At 45.7% G+C, this 23,555-nt stretch overlaps 1 protein-coding gene across 1 annotated transcript; it reads right to left on the bottom strand.

Moving 5' to 3' along the window:
- Window positions 1-1,328: 1,328 nt before the first annotated feature.
- CXHXorf38 (chromosome X CXorf38 homolog) lies at window positions 1,329-22,565 on the bottom strand. The gene is made up of 7 exons (XM_022556400.2): window positions 22,318-22,565; window positions 22,022-22,156; window positions 15,722-15,841; window positions 14,367-14,516; window positions 13,883-14,062; window positions 5,925-6,087; window positions 1,329-5,319 (listed from the first exon to the last, which is right to left on the bottom strand). Exons 1-6 carry the CDS (start codon window positions 22,531-22,533, stop codon window positions 5,926-5,928), a joined length of 963 nt encoding a protein of 320 aa, XP_022412108.1. The 5' UTR covers window positions 22,534-22,565; the 3' UTR covers window positions 1,329-5,319; window position 5,925.
- Window positions 22,566-23,555: the final 990 nt, after the last annotated feature.

Raw genomic sequence — 23,555 nt, 5'->3', positions numbered from 1 at the left:
CTCAGGTCAGTGGCTGTCAACCCTGAATTCTAGGTAAACAGAAAATAAAAACGACAAGATCATTATCCTTTCCTCTTTTCCTCATGCCTAAAAATGGGGGACCTGGCAGTTTGTAAAGGTGGTGAACCTATCACCCTGTGTTGCACTGTAGCTAGGGGTGAGGGTGAGGGTCAGTGGTAAACAGTATTAGCCCAGGGTATCCCCCCTAGGAATCCTATGGGTGCTAAAGGACTCTGCTTGGGAGCAGGAGGAGGGAAAAGAGAAGGGTGGGGCTTTGGGTGTAAGGCCATTACCTCTGCAGCAGAGGCTGCCCTCTAGGATTTGACCCCCAATCCCCCCTCCCTCTGGAGAATGCGGGAAGTTCCAGGGTGGTCTCCTGGGGAACCCCCATGTATGTGATCAAAACCCCTACTTTTGTTAAAGATTTCAAATGCAAAGATACTGAAAACAACTCTGAAATTTTCTGAAGACATCAGGTTTTGGACAAGACAGGCACAACTTTACCTTCTGTGGCATCTAAGCAGTAGTCCTCTTTGTAGGCAGTTTCTGCATTTCACATTCTGCATACAGGGGGAAAAACAAACTCTGGAAAGTGACAGTGTATGAGTTATCTATTGCTGTGTAACACATCACCCCCAAACTTAGCTTAAAAGAACTTAAAAACAAATATCTCGCACAATTTTGTAGGGCCAGGAACCTGGGAGGGGCCTAGTTGGGTGCTTCTGCCTTAGGGTCTCTCAGCTGCCTGCTGGGGCTGCAGTCTCTGAAGACTTGCTGGAGGATCCACTTCCAAGCTCACTCACACTGTTGTTTGCAGGAGGCTTCAGTTCCTTGTCATGTGGGCCATAGGGCTGCTCACAACATGGCTTCCCCCAGAGGTGTTCCAAAAGAGAGAAAGCCCAAGATGGAAGCCATAGTCTTTTATAGCTTCATCTGGGAAGTGACATACCATCACTTCAGCTGTGTTCTCTTGGTCATATGGACCAACCTTGGTACGCTGTGGGAGGACAACACAAGGGTGGGAATAGCAGGAGGCAGGGATCATGGGGGGCCATCTTGGAGACTGGCTACCACACGTGGCTCTGAAATAAAAACTCTCCTGCCTTCCTGAAACTCAATAGAAAGTAATAAATCATGTAAGGTCATCGCCCACCTTCCCCAAGAGATGTCACAAAATGCTCAGTTTACAGTTTTGTGGTCATTACAAACATGCATATATTACAGAGGATGGGTTTGAGAAGCAGGAAAGAAGTCTCTGGAAGATAGGTGGTAGCTCATAATATTTTAGATAGTTCAGACTATCATATAATAAAAAGCAGTTCTGAAAGTTCTGAAATGAATCATAAGCTTGTATCGAGATTTTTATTAAAATTTTAAAGATTTTCCCCCTTTGCTCTTACATGAGTGGAAATTAATGCATTTTTAGATTTGTTTTACGAAACGTATTTTGTAATTTGACTATTGTATTTCAGTAAAAGGCCACTGTCTGTTGAAGACATACCAGAGCGGGTACGTTTGTAATTAACCTGGTAAGGGGAAAATAGGTAATCCCTGCTGATAATTTCCTGTCACTCTACATTTTTAATTTAGAGGGCAAAACGATTAGAGCAAATATCCAAAAGATTGCAACACCTCCATTCTAATGCAATGCTCCACTTACAGGACCTAATTTGTAGCATGCCCACCCAGCTAAGAGCTCTAACCCTTTGTTGCCTAGGATATTCGTGTTTAAAGCCATGTAAGTGATTAATACTTTAATAAAAACACACCCTTCAAATCATTAGGGTAATAATCATTTCATAATCTCCCCAAACTCTCAAACATAATTCTTTCTGGTCTTGACAATTTAACTTAAACTGCCTACAGGTCTCTACCACTACTTTATGAAGCCAAAAACATTTTCCAAATAGGCAGAGCTATTTTTTCAGAAGCTTTTGTTATTGACACACTTTTGTTACTTCCCAGAATTTGGGTTTTATACTGAGTTTAAAAAGTAACATCTTCCTCTTTAGGTCCTCTGACCTTCCTGGCAAAGCCCAGGCTAAAATCCAACGAACTGCCTTATGTTTGCAACTCTAATGCTACAACCATTTTTCTCCTCGAATTCTTTCAAAACTATGAACCTCACACTGTGTCTCAGGGGGAGGCTGGGAACAAATCACATTGCTGGACAAAGACAAGGCACTTAGAGATGATGAAGCCCTGTGCGGGAAGGAAACCACTTCCTGGGCTTCTCCTGACCCTGATAACTCACGAGTGCCCCTGGAGGTGGAGCTGACCCCCGCAAAAATGGAGGCTACAATATATTCCAGGAAACGTGACATATAAGTCTTGCAGTTTGAATTTACGTCTATTATTTTGAAATGCAAAATTTGAATGAAAAGTTTTCAAACTACAGGAGTGCAGCTTTGTTGTAAAAATTTCATACGCGAGTGTGCAAAAAATAGAAAAGCCAAATTCGACCCCAATTCCTTTGGCAGTGGTAACATGGCAAAAAAGCTTGGGAAAAGTACACAACTTTTCAGACCTGTTATTTGAAAATACCACAGTTTTTTTTTTTTTTTAAATACCATAGTTTTATAGCATGCTATGCATTGTTACACATTCTGCTTTTCTATCTATAATGTCTTACACGTCACCCCCATCATGGCACTGCAGCCTTCTTTTTAACAGTTGCGTAATACTCGGTAGCATGGATGTGCTGTGATTATTTAACCAGTCCTCTCTCGATGGCTGCCTGCCAAGGCTGCTGTGAACACCCTTTTGTCCATGCTCTGTGCCCACGTGCACAGATCTGTAGAAGAGAGTCCCACAGGGCTGATGTCCCCGGATCAACCTTTACAGCTATGTTTGCTATTTTTTTTTTAATTATAGTTTTTTAAAAAAAATTTATTATATTTTTGGCTGCATTGGGTCTTCGTTGCTGCACGCAGGCTTTTCTCTAGTTGTGGCGAGCAGGGGCTAGCTACTCTTTGTTGTGGTGTGCAGGCTTCTCACTGCAGTGGCTTCTTTTGTGGAGCACGGGCTCTAGGTGCTCCGGCTTCAGTAGTTGTGGCATGCGGGCTCACTAGTTGTGGCTTGCGGGCTCTAGAGCGCAGGCTCAGTAGTTGTGGCACATGTGCTTAGTTGCTCTGCGGCATGTGGGATCTTCCCGGACCAGGGCTCGAACCCATCTCCCCTGCATTGGCAGGCAGATTCTTAACTACTGCGCCACCATGGAAGTCTTAAAGCTGTGTTTGCTTTAAAGCCCCCTCCAGGCATGTCTTCCTATCTTCGTTTCAATTTTAATGTAATTAAATGTTGCCAGAATAATGTTTCTGAACAGTATCTTTTTTTTTGGCCGCACCTCCCGCCTTCTGGGATCTTAGTTCCCCGACCAGGGATCGAACCCGGGCCCCGGCAGTTGAGTGACAGTGCTGAGTCCTAATCACTGGACCGCCAGGGAATTCCCTGAACAGTATCTTTAATTCATCAGAGCAGACAATAAATCCAGTAAGATGACAGCTCACATACCATTGTCCATACCTTACATATCCTCCATTTGCATCAACTTCAGTGCCTGGCATGTGGTTGATACTTGATAAAACGTTTCTTGGGTAGATAAGGAAAAGCTAAATAGATACAAGAGGTATGAAATGAAAGTGTTCATAATCCAAAGTTCCTAAGGGGAGAAATCAGATCTTAAATTGGTTAGTGAATCAAGATTTAATGTGATCCCAAGTTTTGTTATCCTACATGTAGAAACTAGGAAATGTTTCATGGAGTATCTTAGTTTGCAGGAAGTTGCAAGATGAAAGAAAATTGTTACTTTACTATTGAAGTCTTCTAAAGGAACTCCATGAAATGAAGGGAGAAAGAAAACGTAAGATTAAAGACCAAATAGTAGCAGGAAAGATGAAAGCAGGAAGTCACAGGCATATTTGCATTCATCCAGGTTTTACAGAACTACATTAAATGCATTTCAGGGTAAAAATGCATCCCCCCACCCCCTTTCTCTAAAAATCACATCCTTGTTGGGCAGCTGAGTAAGCAAAGGAGCAGGGCTTCACCTGGGCTCGAAACGGAAGCACTTCCTCCAGGCAGTGGGGAATGTGGCAATTCTGTCCCTCAAGGTCCAGGGGCGACAAGGCCCAGTTCAGTACTGCTGGCTTTGGAAATGAGCAGAGGTAGGGGAAGGTGAGGGTACAGCTGATCCCACAGATCACTGCATACAATGGGACAGGGGTTTTGCAGTTTAGGAAACAAACAGGACAAAGTCAAAAGTGTATGACTTTTTGGGTAAAAGGAATAAGGAAGTATGAATGAATTTGTGAATCTGCTGAAAGAAAATGATGTCTTTGAACTTCCATAAGAATATTAAAGTTTCATTCCTCAATCTCATAACAAAGGACAAGGTTTAGTTAACAGTGTAACTGACATTTGCGTCTATGAATACCTCTGGGCTATCAGCTGACCCTTCAGTTAATGAATATTCATTGAGCACGCAAGGGCCAGGCCTTGTGCTCGGCACTCAGGTTATAACTGAACCGGAAGAGCTGTGACTGCCACCAAGGCTGACTTTTCTTAAGAGTGCCATAAACAAGTCAGCAACCTCAAAACTTTCCCGGACATCCCTGCTTGTGATACTGGCCTGGGCCCTCCCCCTGCTTTGGTCAGTCAAGTTGCTGTGTTCTCCAGCCCACCTCTTTGTCCTACTGCCTCAAGCTACCAGAAACAGGTAGTAACAGTTCTGTACTAACTGGAAATGGCTAGAAAATGGCCTTTCGGGCACATTTTTTTCCTTGCCTGCTGGCAAAAAGGATTTATATCTCAACATGTACATCACAGCCCACCCCTGGGCATCCTCATGAATGAGACTTTCAGGCAAGTGTGTGGGCACAGGACTTGCGTGCCAGTGGGCAGAGAACTCTGCGTGGCCCTTCACACAGGCCTGGCCGAACACAGCCTTTAGTGTTTAAGCAGTTAGAGTTTTAGGACCAGAAAAGAATCTCACCTTTTAAACAGCAAAACCAAACCAAAAACAAAACCCGAAAAACAAACAAAAAAGCCCGGATGACAGCAAGTTTGGCACAAGAGCATCTAATATTTTTTGGCTGGTACAGATCACATAACACCAAGCTTAGGAATGTTAAAAAAACAAAACAAAACAAAACAAAACTCCCAAAGAGTTAAAGGAAAGTCCAGGAAAAGATGACACAAATTCCTTTTTGTTTGAGTGGAGTGCTTGGGTAAGTTTTCCCTTTTGCACAGAAAAGGACGGCTGAGATGGAAGCCCGGCTGACTTTCACAGAACATGCCTGATTTTTGTTGAAGGTCAACCTAAAATAAAAGAAAATATTTAATTTTCTTCATTTGAGGAAAAAAAGTAAAATACTGAAGATAGTTACTTATTTTAACTTTTTTTTTTAAAATTAATTAATTCATTCATTCATTTGGCTGCACTGGGTCTTAGTTGTGGCATGCGGGACCTAGTTCCCTGACCAGGGATCGAACCTGGGCCCCCTGCATTGGGAGCGCGGAGACTTAACCGCTGGACCACCAGGGAAGTCCCAACAAGTTTTTCTTATGAAAACAAACAAATTGCTATTATTCATGCCACGGCTAAGAGTGAGGCATCACTGGCATCACTTTAGGGCTGAAATGCTTCTTGATTATGTCATAAAGTTGATTCATTTAAGACTAGACCAATGACTTCAGGTATACTTGACTGAACAAAGCTGACAGGGAGTTTATCTTGAACTAGTTCACAGATGTGAGAACCATCAATCAGAAAGAGCACAAAGCTCAGTGTCCTTTCTTTCAAATAAAAAGGACATAGGGAAACTTCAGATGAGACTATGTGTGTTATGGCCTTACCTAAAAGAACAGACATTAAAGAGATGAGGCTATTCTGTCCTTATTTACCATCATATGCTTAAACTCACTTCAGGCCTTCCCTTCAGGTGTCTGTGCCCTAGGTTCCTTCGAATCCAGTTTTTGAGGCTGTTGGTGGAGGCTGTCTAGCTTCTGCATATCTTCTGTAAGACCATTTCTAAGATCCTCGTTGTTTCTCAGAAATTCTTTCACCACTTCCAGTTGATTTAAGATCTGTAAGAAGAAACCATACAATGCACAGCTTAGATAATTTTATAGCAGACTTAAAATTCAGATGAAAAACTTACTAGCTCCAAGACTGGCTCCTGTTCATGTGTCTACCAGTAGCTGGTTCTGGGGCCACACAAGGGCGTGTTTGCTTGTCTCCTTAACATTTTTTGCTTTTAGGGGTTAATATCCAAAATATATAAAGAGGGGCTTCCCTGGTGGCGCAGTGGTTAAGAATCCGCCTGCCAGTGCAAGGGACACAGGTATGATCCCTGGTCCGGGAAGATCCCACATGCCGCGGGGCAACTGGGCCCGTGGTCCACAACTACTGAGCCTGCGCTCTAGAGCCCTCGAGCCACAACTGCTAAAGCCCGTGCGCTCTAGGGCCCGTGCTCCGCAACAAGAGAAGCCACTGCAGTGAGAAGCCCGCGCACCGCGAGGAAGAGTAGCCCCCACTCGCCACGACTAGAGAAAGCCTGTGCGCAGCAACAAAGACCCAACGCAGCCAAAAAAAATTAAAAAATTATACACACACACACACACACACACACACACACACACACATATATATATAAAAAGAACTCACACAATTCAATAGCAAAAAAAACAGACAACCCAGTTAAAAAACGGGCAAAGGACCTGAACAGACATTTTCCCAAAGAACTGAATAGACACTTTCCCAAAGAAGACATACAAATGGCCAACAGGTACAGGAAAAGGTGCTCAACATCATTAATCATCAGAGAAATGAAAATTAAAACCACAATGAGGTATCACCTCACACCTGTTAGAATGGTCATCATCGAGAATCCCCTGGCGGTCCAGTGGTTAGGACTCTGTGTTCTCACTGCCAAGGGCCCGGGTTCAATCCATGGTCGGGGAACTAAGACCCCACAAGCCGTGCGGCACGGCCAAAAAAAAAGGACAGTCATCATCAAAAAGAGGTAACAAATGTTGGCGAGGATGTGGAGAAAAGGGAACCCTCGTACACTGCTGGTGGGAATGTAAATTGGTGTAGCCACTCTGGAAAACAGTATGGAGGATCCTCAAAAACTTAAAAAAGGAACTACCAGGTGATCTAGAAATTTTACTTCTGGGAATATATCTGAAGAAAACAAAAACACCACGCTGAAGAGACATCTGCATCCCCATGTTAATTAGCAGCATTATTCACAATAGCTAAGACAAGGAAACAACGTGAGGGTCCATCAACAGATGAATGGGTAAAGACGATGTGGTGTATATATATACACACACACACACACACACACACACACACACACACACACACACACACACACACAATGGAATATTACTTGGCCATAAAAAAGACGAAAATCCTACCATTCGAGACAACATGGACGGACCCAGAGGGCGTTATGCTAAGTTAAGTCAAACAGAGAGATAGATACTGTATGATCTCACTTATATGTGGAATCTAAAACAAAAACAAAAAAATAAACTCACATAAAAAGAGATCAAATTTGCAGTTACCAGCGGTGGGAATAGGGAATTGGATGAAGGTGGTCAAAAGGTACAAACTTCTAGTTTACAAGATAAATAAGTACTAGGGATGTAATGTACAACACAATGACAATAGTTAACACTGCTGTATGGTATATTTGCAAGTTGTTAAGTGAGTAAATCTTAAGCATTCTTATCACAAGGTAAAAAACACTTTTTTCCTTTTTTTGGTATCTATACGAGATGACAGACGTTAACTAAACTTATTGTGGTAATCATTTCACGATATATGTACGTCAAATCATTATGCTGTATACCTTAAACTTATACAGTGCTGTATGTCAATTATATCTCAATAAAACTGGAAAAAAATTTTAAAAGATGATTTTTTTTTTTGCTGTAAAACTTCCTGCATTTGTACAAAAGGGCTATATGTCTATACCTATATGTGTGTGTGTGTGTATACACATATATACACACATACGTATACATACACATACATATATATGTATATATAAAAATAAAATAAAGCCCTTTCATTTTGAATTTTGTACCCATTTATTATGATTAAATACATTTACACATACACATATATATATATACACACACATATATACAAATGTATACACTCACACATATAATGCTCTTTGATGTTGTACACACTTATTACTAGTAAATATGTATACATATATACGTTTATTACTATTCAATATTTATAAAATATACATACATATTTACTAGTAATGAATATACTGGTACAAAATTCAAGATGAACACAGGGTACAACGTAAGAATTTGGTCCTCTTCCACATCCTGTCCCCAGTCACCCAGCTCCTCTTAAAGGTGACCACAGTGAAGTTTCTTGTGTCTCTTCCAGAGATAGTCCATGCATTTACAGGTGAGCATATATGTATATATGTGCACACCTTTTTAAAATTTCCGCTTTATTGAGACATAATTGGCACATACACATTTTTAAAAACACAAATGGCAGCATATTAGACATTGTTCTTCAACTGATTTTTTTCTATATCAGATTGTAAAGAGTGCCCTCATTATTTTTTTTAATGGCCGAACAGTTTTTCAGTTATGGATGTCTCATGCATTAACATATTATTTCAAACCTTCTGCTAAGAGAAATGCCGCTGCAGTAACTAACCTGGGACATGTGTCATTTTGCATAAAGTGACAGGCTATTTGTAGGATCTGTTTTTAGAAGTGGAATGAAGTTTTAATTGATAGAGTTTTCTGTTTTAATGTTAATAGATTTTGCCAAAACTGTCATCTCTAGAGGTTATACCAATTTAAACTCCCACCAGTAACATCCTTCCTGACATTTAAACTAATAAAAGCATGTATTCTTAGAATAGTACCACGGAAGTGTTTTCACCCGGCTTATCCGAGGATACCCTCACTGGTCACTGTGCTTATTACAAAGAAGAGAGTTATTAATATTTTGGGGTGTGGTGAATTGTTTAAAATGAGGGACCCCCAATTCCAAGCTAAGTCAAGACGATCGACATCTAACGAAGGAAAGTGATGGAGTACCCTACTCTTAGCAGAGTGGTGGTTCTTAAACTTTAGAGATGTACACAATTGACTCTGGTGCAGCGGGGCTAGGGCAGAACCTAAGCAGGCACCAGGTTATTGTGATGGCAGTGAGTGAGACGGTCGGTTGCAGAACGATGGCTGCCAGGGATGGGAGGGAGGGGAAGACTGGCTAGGGCTTGTGACCAGGATGAACAGGGAACAGGGAGGGCCAGGGTGGAGCTGAGGATGACCAGAGGTCTTCAGACAGGTTACTAAGTAGATGGGGATGTGCCCTTCAGCTGGAGCTGTTTATTACACGGCTAGAGACAAGCCTACAGCTCCTGAAAGATACCTGGGCTTTAAATAATAAATCTGGAAACCGTAAAAACGTGAAATGAAGATTACATCAGTGACGTAATTCACAGTGTACATTAGTAATTGCGGGTACTGCACTGTTAGCACTCATGGCCTGTGCCGGGTGCTCTAGATGCACCCCAGGGTTCTTCCCATTCCTTGGCTCCCATCAGATGCCCGAGACCATGCCGGCCTGGTCTGTGCATCACACATACCCTCCAAGATGGAGTGGGGTCCTCCCTTCCCATAGACCTTCTCATTTCATGACTTGGGAGCTTTGATCCTTTGTGCTGTCACCTCCTGACCCTCTCTGCTCTTGAAATGTGCTCAACAGGGGTGATTATTTTAGCTTGGGGGGAGGAGAAAGAGTCAAAAGGAGTTTTTAAAAAAATTTATTAAGAATGGGGAAGGCTTATGCACGTTTATATGTTAAATGGGGAGGGAAGTAAAGGTGGAAAAACAAAGTGCTAGAAAAGTAGTCAGACACACTTGGATATTGAAGCCCAGCTTTGCCACTTAACTAGCTGTGTGACTTTGGGCAAGACACTTGACCTCTCTGAGCTTACTTCCATACATGCAAATATAGGATGATGATACCAACACCACCAAGCATTCCTGTGAGGATTAGAAATAATCTAGTAAAAGCACCTAGCACTGTGTCTGGTACATTCCTCCCTTCCGACAATCATTTAACAAAAGCGTACCGAGAGTCTACTATGTGCCAGGCAGGCGCTGTTCTAGGCAAAAGATGCTTAGCGCCTCCATACTCCCAGGCACTTAAGCCAAAACCCTTGGACTTGTCTTTGACGCCTTTCCTTCTCTCCCACACCACACGTGCCCCCCTTCTCACCACCTCTACTCTTCACCCTTCCACCCTGGTCTGAACCACCACCTCTCTGACCTGGTACCTGCGGCAGCCTCCTAATGTCTCCCTGCTTCCATCTTTGGCCCCCGGCCCTGCATCCTCCACACGGCGGCCAGCGTGCTCCCTTCATCGTTCTGCTGCTCAGAACTCAGTGTGGCTGCCGCCTCGGGAGGAAGAGCCTGGATCCTCCCAACGGCCCACAAGGCTTCCCTTCGCTCAGCTCCTCACCGCACTCCAGCCAGCCTGCTTAGCTTGCCCTGCCCTCCGCCTGAACGCTCCTCCTCCAGAAGCGCACACGGCTGCTCCGCACCTCCTCCAAGGTATCGCTAAGTCTCAGCTTCCCCATGGGGCCTCCCTGGCCACCCCGCGCAACCCAACCCCCAGCCCCGTTCGGCCACTCCTGATCCCCACACTGTGCTCCACACAGCCCTCCTCCTTCTACCTCGCCCCATCATTGCTTATTATGCTGACCGTTTACCATCTGTTTTGTTCACTGATGCACGCCAAGCTTCTAGAACTGTGCCTGGCAAATAGTAGGCACTCACTCATGAAATAAATCTGGCCTGTAACCAATGGAGTGTCACTTCCATCCTTCCCCTGCCTGCCTCGACTGCATTCTGTCACTTCCTCCCTGAGTTTCCCCCCGAAAGCGGTCCCCCCACCAGGGTTTAAGAAGTCAGTAACGATTTTCAAGAATGTGCAAGTTCGTTGCATGTTTTTTAGCCACTTACTGCGCTCAACGTTCTCTGGCTGAATTTTGAACCCCCCAGACCCTAACACAGCGCCGAGGGCCGGCAGGTGTGTGTGAAGGGCTCTTGGGTGGCAGCCGTTGCTCCCATTTGGCTCTGAGGCGGACCGCGTTTTACAATCACAGTTATGCACGCACAGCGTATTTTAATGGGAGCCCCCTTTTATAATGTTATCATTAAGGCTCGCCAACTGGACAGGAAAGAATGGAGATGATGAACTCTCTGCCTCGTGGTCCCTGGCACTCACTCCCGTGCTCCCTGATGCCTTTCGGGGGACTGTCGCACTAAATCACCACCATTAACCCTTTCTTCTCAACTTGGCTTTCCAACCCGAGCTCTGCTGTTTTAATGAACACCAGAAACAGGTCTTGCTGAACATTCACACAAAAAGTGCCGCGGTCATAATACAACCACTGCATTTCTTGATTCCTAATTGCACATTTTTAAAAATACTTTAACATCTCGAATGAGAATGCGCCTTACCACTGATAGTGTCTTACAGTAAATTGGCAGCATTTTTTTTTCCTTACAAGTGACTGAATTAATGGTGTGTCTTGCAATTCATAGTGTTTTAGAGTCACTGAAATTTGGTTTACCAAATCCTCTGACTTTGGAGACTAACCCAAAAGAACATGAATAATCGTATTTGCTGCTGAACTTTCAAAAGAGGTCTGTTCCACACATCGTGGAAAGCCATCCTTCAGCTTCTCAGAGATAACGTGCCAATCAATCCGAACTTACAACTTGATCAATTGAAATATCAAGAGAAATGCCACGGTCCACTGAACAGAAAGCATGAAAAATGAGAATTTATCACCTTTATCTAGAGACTTGGGGACCCAGAGGACAAGCCAATTAACCCCAATTTCCTCTCTGTAAAACAGAGATAATGAAGGGTCGAAATTTACAATTGCTAGCTGCTCGGCGACATGAGAGCCGCTGCACGGCACGTGGGAAGGCAGGCCCAGGGCCAGAGCGGGAAGACCCCCGGGCCAGCCCTCATACCCCAGCCGTGAGGCCTTGAGCCCATCAGCACCTGCCCCTTAGGGTTGCTATAAAGCAGGGTATTACCCAGGTCCCTTCCCGCTCCCAACTTGCAGAGACTCCTGGTTTCAGTGCGTTGCTACTGATGCATTTTGCTCTTTGTTACACAAACAGGAAAAGAACTGCAGCTCCCTCAAGGAAGAGGAGAGAATTTCTGACGACTCAGGGACCGTGAGCCTGATCTCCCGGTTTTCTTCTGTTGTCTGACTCTGCTTTTAAAAGGAGCAGTGGAAAGAAAACTGGGGATGGCTCTAATGGCATTTTAAAGTAAAGCCAGATGAGGGACTTCCCTGGCGGTCCAGTGGCTAAGACTCCGCACTCCCAATGCAGGGGGCCTGGGTTCGCTCCCTGGTCAGGGAACTAGATCCCACATGCCGCAACTAAAAGAGCCCGCACGCCGCAACTAAGACCCAATGCAGCCAAACAAATAAATACTTTTTGAAAATAAAAAAATAAATAAAGCCAGATGGATTTAGAAAACAGCTTTAACAGCCTTATTCGTCACTTTAAATACCTATGGTGTGCCAGGGTGGGTGCACCCCAAAACCACTGGTACCCAGTCCCTGTGCTAAAGGAGTTCATCAAGCTGAGTGAAGCACCTGGGTCAAGGTCAGAAGAGTTAACGTAGGCATATGGACCAGTACGGAGCACGGCCTAAAAAATGAAATACACACTTTGTATTAAAACACGCTGTGTTTCACGAGGTAGCCAGTAAAACTACTTTCCTCGGACGAGGTGGAATTGGAGAGGTAAAATGATCTGTCCAAGACATCCTGGGAATCTGGAATTCTAATCCAGCAAGTGCTGGGCTATTTCTGAACCTTACCAAAATATAATTCTACTACTGTTAGTTTTTTTAATATCTTGCATGTAACAAAGGGGACTCATATCTCCTGTCCTTGAGGCGATCATTAGCTTGCAGCGTCCTGAGCTAGAAGCCTTGACGATCCTTTAACCCCTCCTTCCCCACCTCCCGCCAGCCCCGGGCCACGCCCCAAGTAATCTAACCAGCCACTGCGGCTGGGCCCCAGTAGTGCCTCCAGCACCCGGCTCCTCCCCCACACCTCTAGCTTCTGTCCTCTTTCTCTCACCCTCCCACAACTGCCAAGAGCCTCCTGGCTCGTCTCCAACCTCCAAGTGCCATTAAGACGTCACTTTCTAAAAGCCCTATCTGATCTATTCATTTACTCTCTCCTGATTTAAAACCTCTGTTGGCTCCCAACTGCTCTTTGGGAATAAGGTCCAAACCCCTTAGTGAGGCATAGAAGACCTTTCAAAATACGGCTTCGACCTACCTGACCACCCTCACAACCGACCATACCTCCCTCCTACGTCGCCTCGTCACTGTCTGGCCCAGGCTAGTCTTTCATGTCTTGGCAAATGCCTTCTGCCAAGAATGCCCTTCTGCTCTTGCCAATTTGCTGAACTCTGATTTGATTCTTAGTCCCAGCTCAACAGCGCCTTCTCAGCAAAGCCTTTCTCTGCAATCGCCCCTCTGAGCTGCAGAGAGTCGCGGGAGCCTGCGGTTCAGGATTCTGTGGCCGCCCTTCCTGTGGTCTTCCACTCTGTGGCACATATTAGGCACCCAAATGTTTGCTGATGGGGTGAAAACACTTGTTTAAGGGTAACAGTAATCTGTGCCAAAAGAATATCCATTTCTGGAAATTATTTGACTTTTAAAGCAGAAACATAACCGTTAATAAGTTAAAATGTGCTACTCTTCCTCCCTGGTGCCTTTCTTTGTTTTGTTTACTCACACAGAGGATATAATGCTTTTTTTTTTTTTTTTTTTTACCTCTTCAGGCAACACCTCTTGTCCCTTTGCTTGAAGATATAGCTCTTGAAGTTTTTCCTTTAGTAACTCCATTTCTATCTCGTTTACTTGGTGCTCACTCAGGTAAACTCCTGTTTCATAGTCACACCCATCTGGCTGATCCTCCTCAGGGATGTAAACAGCCCAGTCAGATGTCAACAGCTGTTGGGTTACCGAACAAATATATGAACCGATTGAATGGAAAAGATATTCCAAAAAAAAAAAAAGATATTCAAAGAATTTGTAATTAAACATCGTTGACTGGATCCAGTCTAATAACATCCCGTGACCACAGAAAAGCTGCTCAGCCCGATCACAATTCTGACTTCGTATCAATATTGTTCCCCTACTTACATTCTAGAATTTTGTTTAAATCTAATAAGCTTCAAATTCGAAATGAGTGACTGTGATTCCTTTTTTTCCCCCTTAGGTCTTTATGCAAGAACTGTTAAACGTGATTTTTTACCTGTTCTATTCGGGAGTATACCGCCACAATCTCTGGGATATTCTTAAATTCATTCAGAAAATTTTGGATCTTTATCTGAAAATCTCGAAGCCACACAGAAGATACTTTCATCTCTGAAGAGTGCATGATCTCGTTACGACACTTAATCACCTATAGAAAGACAAAAAAAGAGAAAAGCCTTCAAAGGCCAATAGTGGGGTAAACTGAGATTTTGTAGTTCCAGAGAAAGACTGTTGAAAGGCCTTGTTAATTCTAAAATCCACAAGTGCGTGGTCTGCAGGTGCTGTCAAGGCTCGAGGGGGATGTTCAACCCCCAGCCACTTGAATAAATTAATTGGGGTAAGAAATACAAGCAAGCCTATAACTGTCGCTAGTCCTTGAAATCTTGTGGCCTGGGGGGCGGGGGGTATCTCTCGCACAATCCCCCAAATGCCCTAACTTAAAACAACCCGCCAAAGAGCAAAACTATTGGCTACTGGCTCTGAGAATACCCAGAGGCCAAAGCAGACAATGCAAAACTCTTTTAATATACATTTCATGCCAAGTCTTCCACACTCTTGGTTAAAAGCTACCAAAGGGCTTGATTTTATACTGTGATAGTTTTTGAGTCCGCTGCTGATAAAGGACTCTCAGTCCTTTCAGCTGCTGGCATGCTAGCAAAATATACATGCATTTTCTCTACATATTATAAATAATCCAGGTATGCTATATACCCTTTTCAAGGATCCTTAGCGTAACAAATGTGCCAGAGCTGTTCTCTGGTGAAACAGAGATAGTCTAAATCTCCCAGAGGAAGTCTGACAAGCGTAGCGATCTGTTCTGACACTGTTTATCCATTAGTGTTTATATTTTCCTCAGTTCTAGGTAAACTGGCCTTGCAACTGTTTAGCCAATGAGATTGAGAAGGGCAGGATTCCAATGCTGGCATCCAATGGACAGAATGACGCATTACTCTGTATTTGTTGTTTTTTTTTTTTTAATATGGAAGATTACTTTGCTTCTGTTTATGGCAGAACAGGGAAGAGAAATTTGAGGCCTGTCGATTTAGTGGCAAACAGTGCAACAGCAGGTTGTCGGAAAAGTTCAACAGGGTAGGGTTGAAGGGTCAGTCTCCCGCCTGCGTTCGCACAGGGGTTCTGGGACATCACAGAAGGTGCATGTGATGTGAGCCCTGCTTGCCTGCTCAGCGATGACAACTGTGGACCAAAGTCTAACTCCTTCGCACACCACCGTCTGGGGAGAGCCGTGAGCTCTGCCCACACGGCTGCTTTAGCAGCACGGGGTGTGGCTCCTGACTGGTCTTCACAGTACCCACCCGACCAACTCTGTCTGCTATTCAATCTGATAGTTCTTACCTCTGTGACTTTCTTTCGATCAACCTCGAAGTGATCACAGGAGTTGATGAGACTTAGAAGAGCAACCGCGTCACATTCCTCGGGTCCTGTTTTGTCTGCCAGTCCTCGGGGCATGAAGGCCTGCAGCAGGGGAGGCCCAAGGGGCACCCGAGTCTCCTCCAACCCTAGGGGACATCTATCTATATGGGGCTAGTGGGACAAATGCTATGTGCCTGTTCCCCAAATGATGACTGAAACTCTCTTACTGAGGTTTCAAGTTAGAGCCTCATGAGTCCAAAACACAAGTTGGGAAACAGTGCGGCAGCCAAGCCTCAGCCCAGGGCAATAACTGAAGAGTTGCTCCATCTGTCCACTTGCTATTACAGACACTTATACACTTGACCTAATTGTCCTTTCTTAATGGCATATAAGCAGGAGGCAGGGGAAGAAACCACCCTTTTCTTTTCCTTACTGAAGTTTCAGTGGCTGAGTTGTTAAAGAAGGTTTAAAAGTAATAGTTATTCCCAAGTGGACACTTTAAAATTACTCGAGAAAGTTCAGTACGGTAGTAGAAAGTTAAGAGTCTGGGCTGTGGAATGCGACAGACCTGGGGTGCAAATCCCAGCTCTGCCACTTGTCAACTGTGTGACCTTGGGCAAGTTACCTATCCTCGGATTCCTCAGCAGTAAATAGGGGCTAACTGTCCTCATCTACCTTGAAGGATGTTTCGAGAATTAAATGAGTTAATGCGAGTAAACCACTTGCACGGTGCCTGGCACATGCTAATACACAGGCCACAAATGTTGGCAATTATTATGCTGATGGTGCAAGGTGAGCAGGACCTACACAGGCGTTACAGACGGGGTCCCAGGGTTTGAGATACTAGATACAACAGAATGGCCTCATTCGAGCATGATCTTTCCTTTTGTAGCATTTTATGGTGTGTACCCCCAAAAAGGTGTTATAGCAAGGCTTGGGCATATTTCTTTCCTGAAGTATTTCCAAATTTACATCTGAAGGCAACAACTTTACCAAGCTATGAAGCTCAAGAGCACGTTCCTGCCAAGGGACTAGAAGAGATGACATATGAAAAATGACTCGCCAAAAAAGAACTCTAAATAAAGAGACCTGCTCCCTTGAAAACAAACACATTTCCGTAGGCAAGCAACCATGCTGCTTCCTGCAGTGCTCATGGTGCTATTCGGAAAAAGGAACGTGGTACGGGCCGACACCCCCCAAGGAGAGTCAGGGCTCTGTTCCTGATGGTGGTAGAATCACACACCTCGGCCTCATGTAACTGAGAAGAATTCTACACATACTGGATGGCCCCTATCAAAAGGTACAGTAGCCAAGACCATCACTGTCTCTGGCCAACCCGCTGAAAGTAGATTATGGATGTTACAAGTGTTAACAAAGAACTAATGTATCACAGGCAAACTAGTTTGATGAAACAGAGGAAAAGAAGAGGAAGAAAAGAAACACTGCTTATTCCAACTGTGGCTGAGAGGAACACCCAAAGTGGGAGGGGCCTTAGTTGCCTCAAAACCAAGCAGAGTTTTTCTTTCTCATTACAAGGTATGTCCAGTCTGGCATTTTCTCACCAATATAAACCTGTCTCTCCCACGTCAAGGTTTTATTCTAGTACTTCTTTCCTTTCCTCAGAACCAGAAGCCGACGGAGGCTCTGCCGCCTCCTTGCCTCTGAAAGCTGTTTCTTAAAATGGTATCGCCTACCGCCAGGTTCCGTATGTGACAAGCACAGGGTGAGAAACACACGCTATTGCCTCTCACTACCCCCTCCTGTCTCTTCACTGAGTAGCAGGAGACAAGGTTGGAGAAATAAACAGGGGCCAGACGTGCTGGGCCTTACTGGACTTGACAAGGAGTTTGGAGTTTACTCTAAGGACATCGGGAAGCCATCCAAGGGTTTTGGGCAAAGGAAGAAAGTGATCTGATTCCCACATGAAGACCGCACATCCTGCTGTGTGAAGGACCAACCAGGGGTGAGCAGAGCAGCAGAGGCGGCCAGGTGGGAGGCTGGCAGGAGAGGGGGCGAGAGCTGTGATGCAGAGATGGCGAGGATGATTCCAAAGATAATTTGCACGTACAAATAAGAGGGGTGGTGGGGGGAAAGAGATGAAGCAAGAATGACTGTAGGTAGTTGGTGGTGGGGCATGGGTGCAGGCTGGCTGGCGGGGAGAGATGAAGAGTCCTGCTTGAGAAGAAAAGACGAAGTACCCAGGAGGTGATGAAGTGGAGGCATCAAGTAGCAGCTGGGTATGGGCCCCCGGAGCGCAGAAAAGCGCATTGCTAGGGGTACCAATCTGGGAGCCGTCAGCAGAAACGTAGTATTTAATATTTCACTCCACGGGCCTGGGCAGTATCACCAGGGGAGAAGGCGGGATGGGGAGGGACAGAAAAGGCCCGAGGAAGGCCAACCGACACTCAGAAGGAGGCTAAGGAGGAGCCGGGGAGACAGGAGGAAACCCAGGAGGGGAGGATGTCACAAAGCCAGGGCTGTTTCAAGAAGAGTGGCCTGCAGTGCGGCAGCGCCGAATAGCTGAGAGGTAGGAGGGGCGAGGCCAGAGAACGGAAGGTCACGTGTGCCCCTGACAAGACATGCAGCGGAGTGGCGGGGCAGAAGGCAGAGGGGAGTGGGTTGAAGAGTCAACGGGACCTGCATGAACCCTGAAAAGAGAATTAGGCATAAAGCACTTTTTGAGAAGTTCTACTGGGTATGTATGTGGGAGGCAGTTAGAGAAATGGGGAGACAGCTGGACGGAATGGATGAAGGAAGTTTTTCTTTCTTTTCAAATTTTATTTTCCAAGTATTCACTCAATTCTTTTTTTAAAAAAGCTTTATTAAGATGTAATTCACATACCATATAATTCACCCATTTAAAGTACACAGTTCTTCGTGGAAAAGACTCTGACAGGTACAGGTTTCTGGTAACTGACTATACTGCTGAACTGAAATGAATAAGCATTTCCAGAACTCTAATGGAAAACTGATGAATTCATAAAAGTGCTAACAGAAGATCAAGATGAAAAAAAAATTAATTACGTGGGACTGAGTGAGGATGATTATAATTTTTGTGACTTTCTGTGTGAATTAAAAAAAAAAAAATCCCACAAGGACTCAGAGGCAAAAAATATACAAATCAGTTTTCACTGCAAAGTAAAGGAGCTGTTACCGTGGAGGATTGCTGGACTGAACGCCAATATCATGACATAGTATGAGTGTGTTTCGTGTTCGGTAGTTGCAGTCGTTGTTGCTTTTGTTGTGGTCATCCATTTACAATGCTTGGTGTCAGTTTATTTATCTCTTGTAAAAATAAAATAACAGTGTGTGTGTGTGAAAAAAAAAAAAGAATGTGAATACAGGGAACTTTGGGAAACTAGGAAATCTAGAAAGGATTCATTGGTAATTATTTATTTTCAGTGAATAAAATAAAATGTAATAATACGGCTAAAAAAATAAATAAATAAAGTACACAGTTCTTTGTGATGACATGGATGGATCTTGAGGGCATTACGCTAAGTGAAGTAAGTCAGACAGAGAAAGACAAATACCATATGATCTCGCTTATTCGCGGAACCTAAAACAAAAACCCGAGCTCGCAGATGCAGAGAACAGACTGGTGGTTGCCAGAGGTGGGGGGTGGGGAGTGGGCAAAATAGGTGAAGGGGGTCAAAAGGTACCAACTTCCAGTTATAAAATAAATAAGTCCTGGGGATGTAATCCACAGCATGGTGACTATAGTTAATAATACTGTGCTGCAGTACTTGAAAGTTGCTAAGAGAGCAGATCTTGAAAGTTCTCATCACAAGAAAAAAAAATTTGCAACCACACATGGTAGTGGACATTAACTAGACTTACTGTGGTGATCATTTCACAAAGTGTTAAACATCGAATCACTATGTTGTATACCTGAAATTAATATAACGTTACAGTCAATGACACCTCAATAAAAAAATTAAGCATTTACAGTTTACTGGTTTTCAGTATATTCACAGAATTGCACAACTATCACCACAATTTTAGGACATTTTCATCACCCCCAAAAGAAACCCTCTACCCATTAGCTATTGCCCCCTCTCTCCTTCAGGCCCTGGCAACTACTAATCTACTTTCTGCCTCTATAGATTTGGCTATTCTAGACACTTCATATAAATGGAATCATACAATATATGACTGGCTTCTTTCACTTAGCATAATGTTCTCAAGGTTCATGCAGTACTGTAGCATGTATCAGTACTTCATTCCTTTTTATGGCTAAATAATACCCCATTGTATGGATAAACCACATTTTGGTTATCCATTCATCAGCTGATGGACATGCGTGTTGTTTCCACCTCTTGGCTATTGTGAAGAGTACGGCTATGAACATTCGTGCACAGGTTTTTGTGGGGACACATGCTTCCACTTCATCAGGTATGTACCTAGGAGTGGCACTGCTAAGTCATATATTAACTCTATACTGAAATCTCTTTCTTTAAAAAAACTGAATAAACCAAGGCAGTACTAAGGCTATTTGTATGGTGATGGGAACAAACTGGGAGGTCGGAAGAGTGGAGACTCAAAAGTCCTTGGGCAGGTGGGAGGGGATAAGGTCCAACACTCAAGTGGAGGGACAGGGCGGTAAGAGGAGAAACGCCCTTCCTCCTTTGCAGCAGAAGGAAGAAGATGGTGCACATTGAGGTAGGTTGGTAGGTCTGGTAAACAGATAAGAAAGCGAGAGCAAGGTTAGCAGCTGGGATTGCAGGTGGGAGAAGAGGAGTGGGAGCCCAGCGAAGGAGAGGCAGCAACAGTTGTCTCCGGGAACAGGAACCTACGGAGAGACAGGGCCAGGCTGCTGGGCTCGTGATCAAGAACTGAAAGCGAAAGATCCCTCGAAAGATTCTTCCCCAGAGCAGCAGGTGTGGTGTCATCAGGGCTGGAGCTGGGCCTGGCAAGTGCAGAGAAAGGAGGAAGAAGACCGAGACAACTGCAAGGGACTGAACAGAATGATGGACTGGAATCTGGGCTGGCTGAGGAAGCAAAAGAAGCTGGGAGGGCAGAGGCTGCTGGGGATTGGGAAAGCAGTGGAAGCCTGAGAGCTGTGGACTTTGGAGAGGGACGAGGGGTGGGGCAGAGGTGGGGGCGGGTTGAATAAGTACACCGAGGGCAAGCAGGATGTTGGACGCCGCAGCTCCCTGTGCTGACACAGTCCGGGTGTGAGCATGCAAGTGGGAGGCTGAGGTCGAGAGGATCACAGGATGTTCGAGAGGGGAGTCCAGCTTGGAGAGAGAATATACACATGTGGTTGGACTAGGTCTGCAGGTGACAGCAATGAAGAAGGGAAAGAGCGGCAGAAACAGGTGGCATGGGCTTCAAGAGGATTCTGAGGGTATGAAAGCAGTGACAGAAAACAAACAGGTGAGGGACGGTCATAGCAAAGGGTAGAGTTTTAAGTTTTCTTCTTTTCTAAGTAAAAGCAGAAGTTGGCAATTCTACGGCAGCAACAAACAAACGGGGGAGAGGGTATGGTGGGTTTACTGGACCACGATAGCCAAAAGTCTGGGGGCCACCGATACAGTCCAACTTCCTCATTTTTGAGGTTAGGGAACAGAGGCTGGCCCAGTGGTGCACCACAGCAGCTGGGCGGAGATTCTGATCCCTGCTTCCCAGGCACCAAGCCTGTGCCTGCTGGTAACTAGCATGTAGACTGACTCCAGAGGTGAATTTGTGTTAGTGAGGCTACTTCGACTCCCCCTCCCTCCCTCCCCCCCCTCCCACTGGGCTTCTGGCAAATATCAAAAAATCAAAAACAATTCTTCAATCAGCCCAGCTAGTAAATCACATCACCAAGATCTGAAAACGGGCCGAACAGTCCCCTTTTATCTGGCTGCCTACCCCACCCCTACCTCCCCAAAGTTTTACTCCTTAGCTAGGCACTTAAGGTCCTTTCTATCTTAGCCCCAACTTCCCTTGGCTTATTCTGCCATCCTCATGGCACCTTACAGACAAAGTGAGCTACTCAGGGAGCCTACCCTCAAAAGGCCTTGCCTGCTTCTCCCTCTGTGCCTGTACCCATGATGCCCACTCTACATCTTGCCCCAGCGTCTCTTGTTGAAATCTTCTACTTCACTAAGCTGCGTTGGGTCCGATGTAACAGCCCTGAGCCGCCTAGACACTACACCCTTGATCAAAAGCCCAATCTCTCTCTGCATCTGTTTATGGGGGCCCAGCTCCCACACAGACCCAACAGACGCCCCGGGCTCCAGGTAACTCCTACCTGGTGGGCCAACTCCTCCTACCCTCCCGACCGCAGGTGCTTACCTTAGCCACCTCCCAGGCGTCGACCGGCCAGCGGACCGGCCGGCAGTTTCCCCAGTGAACGTCTCCATTTCTGCTGGTGTGATGTTTCAAAATCTCCCGTTTCCACTCTGCGCACACCTGACACTGAGGCTGAAACTACAGGGGGCGGCGGTGAGGAGGGGCCCGGGAGGGAGGGGCGGCGTCTGGGCATCTGAACCCCAGGCACGGCGGTCGGCCCGGCTCCGGGGAGGGCACGAGACACTGCGCCCGCGGACGGGGTGAGGGGCGACGGTCAAGACCCCGGGCCGGGTGCTCACCTGGCGGGCGCGCGGGCTGCACCGCGAGCCGCTGCGGCAGGTGGCGAGGGGGCCCAGGCCGGGGGCGGCGGCTAGCAGGCTGCGGTGGAAGGCGAGCACCTCGCGGCCGACGAAGCCCTGCAAGCAGCCGCGTAGCAGTAGCAGGCAGTGGCCCGCCTTCACCCAGTTCTTGTACTCGGCGCAGTTGAGGCGCGCAGCCAGCTCAGAGAGCACCATGCCGGGAACGAGCCCGCGGGGCCACGGGGCGAGGGGCGGGGCGGACGGTCGTGCGCAGGCGCGGAAGTCTGGGCGCGCCCGAGGCGACGGCGGCGCTCTGGGCGTGGCCCCGCCCGAAGGCGCCCGGGATTCCCCCAACCGCCAGGCGGCAGGGAGTTCTAGTTTCCGGGGCACGTCGGCCCCACCCCCGTCTTAGATGGCGACCGACGCGTTATGTACTTTGGTGCTCGCCCAGAAAGCCTCTACTCTGTTCCCCCAAACTGAGACCTCGCCAGCCAACGATTGGGCTCCCTCTCCTGAAGCCTGTGCTCCTGTTTTGTTTTTTTTTTATTGTAGAGGTGTAAGACGGTGCTCAAGACAGTTATTGAATTACTTATGTTCCTTGTGTTATACAATTCTAGAAAGTTTACTTACCTGGATCCTAAGCCCGCAGGTTGGCTGTAGCCTATCTGGACATTAGTGAAATTTGACCGTTGGCTGTCTGCACCGCGCACCTGTTAAGCGCCTGCGGTGTGCCAAGGTGACACAAAGCTCAGAAACATCCGCCATTGGGCTACCTAGCAGAGGCAAAACAGGACGACACATCACCCGGATTCTGGAGGGCTGCATCGCCCCGAGTGGGATGAGGACTTCTTCCACTATGGTCTTGAAGCATCGAGCTTAGATGACTTAGTACTCTTGGTTATATGATAATTAGAGCTCCTTGCATAAGGTAATCTAAGTTCCAAATAAGCGCCATGAGGGTCAGAAGGCAATGGCTTGTCAACTCCAAATGACAAGAGGTCATCTCAATTTTAGTTGCTTTTGGTGAGCTTCTTGAGCTTGGAAAACATTTTAAAATTGTGTGTAGTCAAAAGGCTCTGAGGGAAGAGCCTAAACATTGAAGCCTTCCCCTGACTTTGTTTCACAGCAAAGTGGCAGTGTTCTGGAGTGTCAGCTTTGGACTCAAAATGCTGCTTCTTAGTTGTTTGATCTTAAGCAATCTTAATTTGATCTCAGCAAATTACTTCATTTGTCCAGGC

Source organism: Delphinapterus leucas, chromosome X (assembly GCF_059928025.1).
Source record: "Delphinapterus leucas isolate spDelLeu-1000000601 "Yukka" chromosome X, BTC_Dleu_Yukka2, whole genome shotgun sequence".
NCBI classification, from domain to species: Eukaryota; Metazoa; Chordata; class Mammalia; order Artiodactyla; family Monodontidae; genus Delphinapterus; species Delphinapterus leucas.
This window is presented reverse-complemented; position numbering and strand designations above follow the sequence as displayed.

What these genes read in the sequence shown, in the direction of transcription:
- CXHXorf38 (XM_022556400.2), bottom strand. Translation starts at nt 22,533, where the DNA reads ATGGTGCTCTCTGAGCTGGCTGCGCGCCTCAACTGCGCCGAGTACAAG. An exon ending in ACGCCTGGGAGGTGGCTAAG is followed by an intron (nt 15,842 to 22,021) that starts GTAAGCACCTGC and finishes CCCCTGCTGCAG; the next exon opens with GCCTTCATGCCCCGAGGACT. An exon ending in AAGAGGTGTTGCCTGAAGAG is followed by an intron (nt 6,088 to 13,882) that starts GTAAAAAAAAAA and finishes TTCTTCTTACAG; the next exon opens with ATCTTAAATCAACTGGAAGT.